This window comes from Stegodyphus dumicola, chromosome 5 (genome assembly GCF_044657685.1).
Source record: "Stegodyphus dumicola isolate Sdum_Otavi_A_Nest chromosome 5, ASM4465768v1".
Taxonomy (NCBI): Eukaryota; Metazoa; Arthropoda; class Arachnida; order Araneae; family Eresidae; genus Stegodyphus; species Stegodyphus dumicola.
Genome location: NC_140772.1, coordinates 56,860,190 through 56,872,998, shown reverse-complemented (window position 1 = coordinate 56,872,998; position 12,809 = coordinate 56,860,190). Strand labels below are relative to the sequence as shown.

Below are 12,809 nucleotides of genomic sequence, written 5' to 3'. Positions count from 1 at the left end.
TTTAAAAGGGGTAGTATATAAGGTATTTCCTTCCTCCTTTCTGCATGCCTTCATGGTGTAACTGTAGCACACTCCGCACATATTCGAGAATTGAGGTTCGAGTCTCAGCGAGGGCATTGCTCATTTTTTAAGTCTTCTGCATAAAAATAACCTAATGATTCTACAACATAACTGCGAGAGAACTGCACATTTTTTTTTTACTCTGAGCAGATCACTTGAAAAGCAAAAAGCCTTTGTATGCTGCATTGTGCCTTTCAAAGTTTCATTCCCAAGAACTAAATATTGTAAAACGCAATAGTATCTAGTAATGTTTTTAATTCTTCATGTAATATATGCCAAAAATTGCTGACATTAAATGCTATACTCATCACTGGATTAGTATTCTTTAGAAGAAAAAAATACCAGTATAACATTTAACCTAGAAATAGTGCATGTTCTACAAGGAAAGGGTAGACAAATTTATTACTTTCAATTTAGTTTTAAAATGTCACAAATTTTATGTGGCAACCAACATGGGGCCACTAAACTGAATTTAAGAGATTCTGTTTTTGCTAGGAATGGATCTAGGAAAGGTAAAAAAAAAAAAAAAAAAAAAAGAAGCTGCATTATAGGCATTAATTATGAAGTTAGTTAATAAACTTAGAATAGTAATTGCTAATGACAGCAAAAAAAGGTATAACTAAAATAAATGTTACTCATTTAACTAGTAAAAAAGACTAATTAATATCGGCTGATAAAGATTCATTTAACTAAATCTTTTATACTTGACTCAAATGTTCAAGATTTAATTCAACCAATTTTCAAAGAAGCAAGCTTTCAGAAAAATAAAAGTGCTCTTCTCTTCTTAATTTCAATAATAAACTGCTGGCCATCGAAAATGCAATGCCACGAAGGAAGCATCCAAACAACATGAAACTTGTATCACGTGTATACTGTTCTGGTATACACAAATGATTACAATTTTAGCGCATATCATGAATGCTGCAGCGCTCCTTACAACTCATATATAAAGGGAGGAAAGATTGCCATTTTAAATAACATGAGTTGCTCTCTCATGAGATTTGTTTTTTGTGTGCAGTTTCGGTATGCCTTTAAGAAAAACACAAGCACAACTTGAGCAAGCTTCTAAGTTCAAACAAGGCATAATTGTTGCATACAGAGATTGCAGATTATTCTTCCAGGAAATAGGTCATCATGTCGGACAGAGGCAAGTAATAGTTATGGGAATATGGAGTCGGTGCATGGAGAAGGGAATGACTGGTAGACACAATCAATTGCAAATACCTCATCACACCACTCCATGGGAAGACAGGAATATTGTGGACATGGCACTTATGGAACATACTGCCACATCCTCAACCCATATCACAATGAATGCAGTCTGTAACCTAATAAGCAATGCCAGCACAAACAATTTGACGTTGTTTACAGTACAATGGACTGTCTGCTAGGTGTCCACTGCTTTGCTTACCTTAAAACAGATGCATGTGTTTGTAATGGTGCACTGTACAGCGCAGACAGATATCCATATGGCATGACACTGTTTTTGGATGAATCATGCTTCTGCCTGCAAAACCATGACAGTCAGAACACAGTTTGAAGACACCATGAAAAAAGGCTGCTTGATTGTTGTGTTATGCATCATCATACTGGTCCTGCACCTAGTGTTATGGTGTGGGGTGATATTGGATTCCACTCCCACATCCCCCTAGTACACATTATTGGCATACTTATCAGCCAATGCTATATCTCTGAGATTTTGCATTCTGTACTCTTTAAGGGCTTGCCTGTGGCCACATTTCAACAGAACAATGAGCAAATAATCCTTCTTAGAGTTTTCTTCTTAATCCACCATAATACATTGTTACTCTGGCCAACCTATTTTCCAGATATATTGCCCAACAAACACATCTGGTCAATGACTGCAGAATGCTTAGCCCAGCATGCCACATCCATGGGTACTCCAGATGAACTTTTGCTCTGTGAAGGCTGAATGGGCTGCAATTCGCCAACAACACATCCAAAGCCACATCATGTAGCAGAGACTATTAACAACAAATGTGGAAGCAACACTCATTACTGATTTTCCCATGTTCCTCACCTCAAAGAAGGCTTTATTTCAAATCAAATTTGGTGGAAAAAAAAGATATAAAACAAGAAATATGAAAAAAAAATTCATATTTCTCGTTTTTCTTCGTGTTGCATTTTGGATGGTCAACAGGATATTTTACAGCTTTGAGACAATTTAGATCTAGGACAGTAGTACTGAAAATTGGACATATAATCAAATCTGAAAAATCATAAAAATTAATGTGTAGGTATTACATTTTTGTCACCTTCTGTATTTTTCAGTAGCAGAAGAGGGAGAGACAGAAAAAGAGTGACATAATTATTCAGAAAAGATTGTAAACTATACTAATCTGTGAAACACTACTAAAGCATAACTTCAGTATCTTTTTTTTTTTTTTTTTTTGAGAAACAAAACTGCATTAAATACAATTGAAAGAAAAAAATTAATACATTTCCTTTTATTAACATTCATTTTAATTACCTCTAAACTACATATAATTAATTTAAATTAAGTTCATCTTTGAGTAATTTATTTAAATGATTCACATACCTGTTTCACTCAAGACTACTATTATATATTATAAAATTAGATTTGAAGTCGAAAAATAAAAATAAGACAGAGATATAAATAAAATAGAGAAAATGCTAAATATGCCTATGAAACAGAGTGTTCAGAAATAATCTTTCTGACCAATTTGTACTTTATCAATGATAATGATATCAGTTATCATTTTAAGAAATAATAGATAGTATATAAAACATGCCTATTTATTTTACTTAAACCGAAATTTAGAACAATAACATTTTCCCTTTATTTCAATGCACAATTATTTTTAACAGAATTAGAAATCAATAAATATACTACAGAAACAAGCAGTGCAGTACATTTGACAAGAGATGAAAGGGATAGTTAAAAAATAAATAATTTTACAGATTTAAATCTACATAATGAAATTTAGGCAAAAATACTGTGTATGCTATCCTTATTGTGTTTAAAGCAGTATATTAATTTAACACCTTACAGAACAGGGATGGCAAACCTAGCTCTTTGAAGGATTATTTGTGGCTCTCGATAAATGTACCCAGTTCCCTTTTCATTTTTGTGTTATTATATTTAAAAAAATTATTATTGCTCCATATGTGTTACAAAATGTCTTTTAAATTACAGACAACAAATATGAAAGATTAAGTGCAACATTGTAACAAATTTCATTTCCGTCCATCGCCTCTTAATTTTTTTCTGAATCCATTTGAAATTAACATAATTCAAGGTGAGTTTTCCATTTCCAAGATAATTACGACCCAAAACACATCTGGAAAATTAGAATTAATACAGATGCAGGAAGATCAAGCTCTACAATTAAACTATAAATCAACACCAATTACTGAATTTTGGAAATTTGTACCAGAATCGAAATATCCTGAAGGCTGCTTGTCGAATTATTTCAATATTCAGAACAACGAACTTATGTGAATCATTTTATTCCACTTTAAAATTCGCAAAATTTAAACATCGATCAGTATTAACTAACCAGCATCTCAAAGAATTACCGAAATACACATATTTTGTACTTTTATTTACATGTTTTTAATAAATATAATTTCTGTAAAAAAATTTTTTTAATACCTTTATTACATACCTTTTAAATACGTATTTAACTGCGGCTTGCGAAAAATTTCAAATTTTGAAAAATGGCTTAGACTATCAAGGAGCTTGGCAACCCCTGTTATAGAACATCCCCTGGCAGGTTATTTTTAATATTTACTGTATTAAGATCTTTCGAATTAGTCTTTGATTAACCCCAGTGTTTAGGCATAATCACTGATTTAATCTAATGTTGAAAAACAAAAAAATTACCTTTTTTAAGTAAAGGTAGAAATAATACATAATGCACATTATAAATATTGCTACCTTTGATGTTTTCCTTTTCCATTTTGGGCCTGCTTTTTCTTATCTGAAACATAAAATAATAATACAAAATAAATAAATTAAGAATAAGTAATATTACACCTGAATTTAAAACATTACAATGATTTGAGTTCTATTCCTTAGAAAGAAACTAAAGAAATTTTCAAGCTGAATGTTGCAAATAAGAGGATTTATAAAAATCCTTCAGCAAACAGCCATAGAAAATTTCAATGATAGAAGGAAAAAGAAACCAGTCTTCACCAGTTTCATACAGAAACTTAATCAAAAATAAATGGAGTTATGATAACAAAGGAAAAGCAATGAAGTTATGAAAACTATATAAAACTATAAATCTGCACAAAACTATACAAAATGTGGACAATTTAATTTTCTAAACAATAAAAGCATTATTGCAGAATACCATAGGCCATCATTTTTAGAAGGTACTAAATTCTAACATACACAAGAAACCTTGTCAGACAGAAACATTAGCAATAAAAATCAAGCACATGGTATCAGATATTTTCTTCCGCCTTTCCGCTTGCCTTTGAGATATAACTGGAAGCGGAGTTGATGCGTATTTGGGAGGTCCAGAGCTCAAATCCCAGTGAAGGCATTGCAAACTTCCTTAATTTCTTGGCTTCACAAAATTCTAAAAGGTCTCTACAAGTGGCAATTGAACTAAAGAAGGTGGATGATAGTGCCTCACCATCAGGATTTGGTGATTGAGTTCCCTCATGTGCAGTGTCCTTTAAAACGGGGGAGTGTATAACATATTTTCTCCCTCTTTTCCGCATGCCTCCATGGTGTAACTGGAAGACGCTCAACATATTTTTGGGAGTCCCCAATCCCAGCAACAGCATTGCACATTTTTTCCTGCTTCGATACAGTCAAAAGTCATTAATTCGGACACCCATAATCCGGAATGATCTATAATCCGGACCTCAAAGCTACAAACGTTCTGCGCATGCGTCTCATTGACGCATGCGCGTAAGACTTTCACAGCTGCAAATATGCGTGTGCGCATGCCCATAATACGTTTACGCATGCGTGTTTAATGTATAACAGACGGTATAAGCTAAGCTAAAATTATCTAATTCAGTTAATGTTGCAGATTGCGTTGTTCCTTAATCTTCGAATTGGATCCGGCTTATTATTTTTTGCAGACTGTTAGAGCAATTTTTTAAAATTAAGCTTGAACTTTCAATTATGTCAAATAGAATTTCTGATATATATTTACTAATACGTAAAGGATCTACAAAGCGAAAGTATGTTTTGAAGTCCATTAAACAAAAAGTGGAATTGCTGCAAAAAATGGATAAAGGCGCATCCTTCGTTTCTCTAACCATTCCGAAATCTGTTTATCAATTTCACGCTGCTCTGCAGCGGAAGGGGAGAACGCCACGGCGCGCAATGAATTGGAAGTTGATCTGTCATCACTATCCTTATCTTCAGGGCAGATGTTTTTATTTTATTTGGCTTATAATTCCTTACTAAATGTAGTATTTCATCTCGATGTACTCTGTCTTTGATATGATTTAAATCAAATTCCTCGTAATTATAATTCGCTTCCTATAGTGAAGAAAGTGACACAGACGTTATTGAAAACGAAAAAATTTCGATTGACAAATTAAAATTAGTCCGTATTCTCGACACAGCAATTATAGGACTTGAACAGCGGAACATTGTAACTGAAGAAGAAATTATGTCTGTTTATAGAATTAAAGAGAAAGTATTATCACATAAAACGAAGCAACTTAAACAACTTACATTGAAAGAAATGTTTAATAAAGTAAACAAATAAATATTAAGCTTTTTTTTTTTGTAAATTTTGATACCCTTTAGATCATAATTGTTCTTTATTTCATAAATTACTGTTTCATATTTTTAATTTTATAATTTCTGCATGCCATCTTACCAGATTTAAACTGATGATCTATAATCCAGAATCGCCGAAGTCCCGACGAGTCCGGATTAATGACTTTTGACTGTATATTCAAAGTGTGCAAGTTTGCATACAAATAAATAAATGAATAAAATCTAAGATTTATTTCTTGAGCTCTTCTGCATGTGATTGAGCAGGATCTAAAAAACAGTAAACATACTGAATGTAGTGCAAAGGATTGGCATAGTAATTTAGCCAGTTTTCTGAACTATATTTACATACAGTCAAAAGTCTTTAATTCGGACGTCCATAATCCGGACCTCAAAGCTACAACCTTTCTGCCCATGCGTGAACGCATAATTTTATGCATGTGCCTAATACATTTACGCATGCACGTTTAATGTATAACGGATGGTATAAGCTAAGCTAAAATTATCTATTTCAGTTAATGTTACAGATTGCGTTGTTCCTTAATCTTCTAATTGGATCTGGCTTATTATTTTTTGCAGACTGTTAGAGCAATTTTATAAAAGTAAGCTTGAACTTTCGATTATGTCAAATAGAATTTCCGATATATATTTACTAATACGTAAAGGATCTACAAAGCGAAAGTATGTTTTGAAGTCCATTAAACAAAAAGTGGCATTGCTGCAAAAAATGGATAAAGGCACATCCTTCGTTTCTCTAACCATTCCGAAATCCGTTTATCAATTTCACGCTGCTCTGCGGCGGAAGGGGAGAACGCCGCGGCGCGCAATGAATTGGAAGTTGATCTGTCATCACTATCCTTATCTTCAGGGCAGATGTTTTTATTTTATTTGGCTTATAATTCCTTACTAAATGTAGTATTTCTCTCGATGTACTCTGTCTTTGATATGATTTAAATCAAATTCCTCGTCATTATAATTTGCTTCCTATAGTGAAGAAAGTGACACAGAGGTTATTGAAAACGAAAAAATTTCGATTGACAAATTAAAATTAGTCCGTATTCTCGACACAGCAATTATAGTACTTGAACAGCGGAACATTGTAACTGAAGAAGAAATTATGTCTGTTTATAGAATTAAAGAGAAAGTATTATCACATAAAACGAAGCAACTTAAATAACTTACATTGAAAGAAATGTTTAATAAAGTAAACAAATAAATATTAAGCTTTTTTTTGTAAATTTTGATACCCTTTAGATCATAATTGTTCTTTATTTCATAAATTATGGTTTCATATTTTTAATTTTATAATTTCTGCATTGCCATCTTACCAGATTTAAACTGATGATCTATAATCCGGAATTGCCGAAGTCCCGACGAGTCCAGATTAATGACTTTTGACTGTATATTCAAAGTGTGCAAGGTTGCATACAAATAAATAAATAAATAAAATCTAAGATTTATTTCTTGAGCTCTTTTGCATGTGATTGAGCAGGATCTAAAAAACAGTAAACATGCTGAATGTAGTGCAATGGATTGGCATAGCAATTTAGCCAGTTTTCTGAACTATATTTACATACAGTCAAAAGTCTTTAATCCGGACCTCAAAGCTACAACCTTTCTGCCCATGCGTGAACGCATAATTTTATGCATGTGCATAATACATTTATGCATGCACATTTAATGTATAACGGATGGTATAAGCTAAGCTAAAATTATCTATTTCAGTTAATGTTGCAGATTGCGTTGTTCCTTAATCTTCTAATTGGATCTGGCTTATTATTTTTTGCAGACTGTTAGAGCAATTTTATAAAAGTGAGCTTGAACTTTCGATTATGTCAAAAAGAGTTTCTGATTCTGGAGCTGCCAAAGGATCTACAAAACGAAAGCATGTTTTGATGTCCATCAAACAAAAAGTGGAATTGCTGCAAAAAATGGATAAAGGCATATCCTTTGTTTCTCTAACCATTCCGAAATCTGTTTATAAATTTCACACTACTCTGGGGGGGGGGGACGGTGGCGGCGCGCAATGAACTGGAAATTCATCTGTCAGCACTATCCTTATCTTCAGGGTAGATGTTTTTATTTTATTCGGCTTATAATTCCTTACTAAATATAGCTTTTCATCTCTATGTACTCTGTCTTTGATATGATTTAAATAAAATTCCTCGTCATTATAAATATCACGAATACACGTCAAATAGTTTTCTAGTTGCAATATTCTAATTTCGACTATGTGTAATGTATGCTTTACGCATGCGTGTGTTGAAAGAAATGTTTAATAAAGTAAACAAATAAATATTAGGCGCTTTTTTGTATATTTTGATAAAGTTTAGATCATAATTGCTCTTTATTTCATAAATTATGGTTTCATATTTTTAATTTTATAATTTCTGCATGCCATCTTACCAGATTTAAACTGATGATCTGTAATCCGGAAAAACAGATAATCCGGAATCGCGGAAGTTCCGACGAGTGAGGATTAAAGACTTTTGTCTGTATATTTTAAATAGTGGGCTTAAAAAAGGATACTAATAACATTAGTAACTACAATGATGATTTCAAAGAAAATAATGAATTACAAAACACCAGCATTACAGCTAATTGCAACTATGAATAAAATATCAAACAAAATAATGAAAATAACCAAACATTTATCCCAGAAGTTTAAAAAAAGGAAAACATAAAATTACTCTAAAACATTCTAAAATGCATAAAGAAGGAACTAATTATTTGAAATAAAAGCAAATATGTTTATACTTTGAAGATATGTATTTTCTCTGTATCTATTTACTATACTTAAGAGTTTAAAAAAAATATCCAGAATGGATTTATTATTGAATTACCCCTTATACTATTAATAACTTAATATGCACACACATTTAATATGTTAATATATGTACACAAAACACTGCTTTATTTACTTGATATCATACACACATATATAGTATAAACTTACAGTTAGTTATCTCTAAGTGCATAACCTCTAAAGAAGAGACACATGTATTTAACAGAAAAAACATATGGTCACAAGAATGTACCTCATGGAAAAGAAGAATGATGTATGCATTATTTAAGAATTATTTAAGGCAAAATACTGAAGAAACATATTGTGTTTTAGTGTTGAGAATGAAATGTTTTCCACTGAATATTAATTCTTGAAATATAAGCTTCTGAAATGTGGTTGGTTTTAAGGTAAATACTGAAAAAATTTATAGTGTTTAAGTGTTTAGAATAAGTATAAGGTAAAGAGCCATTTTGTGTTTAGTGAATGGAATTTTTTCCACTGAATATTAATTCTTGAAATACGAGCTTCTGAAATGTGGTCAGCTTTAATTTAGTTTGTGAAATAATTTTAATATTCTTAATGCTAAATTAATTGCGATATGTGCACACATTAAATTTGTGTATTGTTTTTGAAATTTCACATGATCAAAGAGTACTGTAATTTAGAATAGCTACCTAAGAGTAAACAATGTCCTTCTTGGCTAAAGGTAAAAAGCAAGATCTTTGAATTTTAGCTGAGAAGTTAGGTGTAGTCTTAGACCCAGATTTTAAAATTTCAGAAATTGAAGAAATAATTCTAAAAGTTATGAGGAAAAGTTTGTTAACTCTCTAAACAACTTTAATAGATGATAGCATAAACAAAGAGGCTAACACAAACAATCTAATCTAAAAAAAAAGAAAGAAAGAATTTTTAAACACGAAACACTTAAATTAAACTTAGAAGCTCAGAAACAAACTTCTCCTGAGAAATCTACTTCTTCGCTGAAAGTTAACCTTCTGAAATCAGAATTTAATAAATTGATCCCTTGTTTCAATTCCAAAAATGATGATATGAGCCTTTATTTAAAATTACTTGAAAGACACACTTTTAAAAAACAACTGAAACCAAATGGGTAGTGTATTTATTTGGGTATTCCCACTGATGTTGCAAAATTAATCATAAGAGAATCAGAATAGGAATCGCAAAATTAACGACATGGTAAAGATATGTTACTGAAAAGGTTTAAATTTAGTACTGATAAATTTAGATAATTGTTTTGCCACCATAAGAAGAACCCTGATAATACTTGGTGAGACTTCTGCTTTGAAATCAGTAGCTTTTCTGAAGGATGGCTTTCAAAATTAGGAGTGAACACTTTCAATAACTTGAAAGACGTTATTATTGCTGATCAGATTAAAAAGCGAGCTCCACCAGAATACAAAGATCATTTTATTGATAACTGGATTGATTGGGATGGATGCATATGAAAATATGCAAAATACCGGAAAGAAGAATTTTACCAGCTCCACAGAAGTCTTTGGAATGGAAGTAATCTCGAAGCTTAATCTCATGAAAAAGCCTTTTAATCCATCCAGAAATCCAACCCTAGAATCAGAGACAAAACAAGAATCTTTGACGTTAACATGTTATGAATGCAGTAATCCTGTTTTACTATGCTAATGTGGCTTAAGTGCAACAACCCTGCTGAGAATAAGAATCTGTCTGATTTCAGAAATATTCAGCTGAATTTCTACAACTCAAGCTGCTGTCTCGACTAAATATAAATGGAATTTGGGAAGTGCATGTAGTCACAAAGGAGCAAGCCATTCCATTGCAGGTTAAATTTTATGCCAAACTTTGATAAGATAGATGTGATGATTCTTGCAAATGGACATCGGTCTAACGCAGAAGTTAATACCACTGTAAATACTGAGGTAGGAAGAAGTTTACAAAACTAAGTTGTTTTGCCAGAGGCTAAAGGTAACCATACAATCTCAAGAGTAGATTTCTTCAAAAAGCTGAGACTGTTCTAAACTTTAAAGAGCATAATTGGTTCTTTCATAACAAACTACTTAAGATTTTGCTGATGAGGCCAGTCTTAAACATGTTCAAAATACATATACCAGTGATCAAGTCAATTTTTGCTTCTTGTATAAAGAAGAAGAAGAAAAGCATTTAACTGAAATGCAAGACTGTTTTCCGACAGAAGGATGAAGGAACTCCCTACATTGAATATTAAGCATAAAAAGCTGTGATGAGTGCAATGGTTATAAATCAAAGGAACTGGTTGAAAAGAAGCACGATTATCAAAAGCAGTATGCTGAGAAAAGTCACACACATGGATACCAGTTTAAACCTAGGGATTGAGTTTGGTTTTCCTAGCACTCTATGAGTAAATCCACCAAACAAAAAAGCATCTAATTTTATGTGCCACATGAAGACAGTGCCTACGTTTTATAATTCATTGCTCACCAATTATGAAATTCTTTCAGGTATTTTACACATTTTCATATGTATCCAGTTCATCTGCTAACTCACCAGGTGAAATTTCAAACCTCAGTGGGACCAGATATTCAATTAGTATATCATTCCTTGCCTTAGGACTTTGCCCTTGACTGAACTCCACAACTTCTTTAACTTCTCTGTAGAACCGAACTTCCCAGAAAACTTACTGCTTACCATTGTTCTTTGTCAGGACAACCCTAGAGCCGGAGGGAGAGCTTGTAACAAATTTTTAAAAAATTGTAATTAATAGAGGGACTTTGCTCTCCTCCCCAAGTTTTAATTTAAACTGAAACTCCACTGGCAGGCAGCACAATCGGAAGCACACTCCCCCCCCAATTTCGACTATGCGTAATGTATGCTTTACGCATGCGCACGTTGAAAGAAATGTTTAATAAAGTAAACAAATAAATATTAAGCTTTTTTTTTTTTTTTTTGTAAATTTTGATACCCTTTAGATCATAATTGCTCTTTATTTCATAAATTACGGTTTCATATTTTTAATTGTATAATTTCTGCATGCCATCTTACCAGATTTAAATTGATGATTTATAGTTCGGAAAAAATCTAATCCGGATTCGCCGAAGTCCCGACGAGTATGGATTAAAGACTTTGTACTGTAGTAGATCAGTAACAGTATATTGTATGAAAAATAAAAATGAATCAGTCATTAACTTAATAGTAACTATCATAGGCAAATGGAAAAATTGGTAAATAAAAAATTAATTAGTAAACGGACTGATAATGGTGGTGAATTCTGTAACAAGCAATTTACTTACTTACTTTTGGCTAAGTACGAAAGGTACTTAGCAAAATTAGCGTTGAACATACAAAAACACCAGAAGAGAATGGTGCATGTGAACGATTTAACTGTGTCATTACACGCAGTTAAAGCTATGTTTAATGATAATAAAATGGGAAAAGCATGGTAGGCAGAAGCTCTTTGATATTTCGTGCATACATGGAACAGTGTGTGTCATACGAGTAACCGAACTCCTTATGAAATGTTCCTCAACAGAAAACCCAGTGTTGTTTATTTTAAGGTATTTGGTAGTAAAGCCTATGATGGCCTACCAAAACAAAACAGAGATAAATTACAAAGGAGATGAAAAGAAGGAATCATGATAGGATATGCAAAGGAAACTAGATCTTATAGAATGTGGCTACCAGAAGAACATAGATTTATAGAAACTTGTAACGTGAAATTCAATGAAAAACTGAATGCAGAAGATGGGGCAGAAATCAAAAACTAAGTTAGAAAAGAGATTATGAGGCCAGATGGAGCACTTACAGATACATATTACTATTTTTTTCAATTGAGAGCATGGCTAGAACTCTTAATTTGTCCTTGCTCTTGTGCTTCTTAAAAATATCTTTAAGAGTTGAGAGGCATCTCTCAGCATGAGGAGTGGTCACTGGAATAGTTAAAATAATTAGCAACAGTTACTAGGTTTCCGAAAACGTAGACTGTAAGTTGCTTTCTATAATAAATTGTAGAAAACGAATGGCACTAGTCATATTTCTGAAATTTGATCTTCTGTAAATTACTTCTAGTTCACTTTTCATACAAGCCTTCTGTAAACATAAAATAAACATCAGCTGCTTCGTCAACCATCTGAGTTGGAAATGTTTTCTCGTACTCCTGGAATTTCGTAACTTCAGTGAGAGAAACAGCAAAGTAGTGAGGAAAAAAGCAAAATTTATATTATAATGTATTTTTTCATTCCTTTCTGCATACCTTCGTTGTGT

At 32.3% G+C, this 12,809-nt stretch overlaps 1 protein-coding gene across 1 annotated transcript in view; it reads right to left on the bottom strand.

Moving 5' to 3' along the window:
• Positions 1-12,809, bottom strand: part of LOC118188008 (katanin p60 ATPase-containing subunit A-like 2) — a 102,536-nt gene that overhangs the window by 57,212 nt on the left and 32,515 nt on the right. Inside the window, exon 4 of the mRNA XM_085817809.1 lies at positions 3,929-4,025. Coding sequence (XP_085673935.1) covers positions 3,929-4,025 — 97 coding nt within the window. The remainder of the gene's footprint in view (positions 1-3,928; positions 4,026-12,809) is intronic.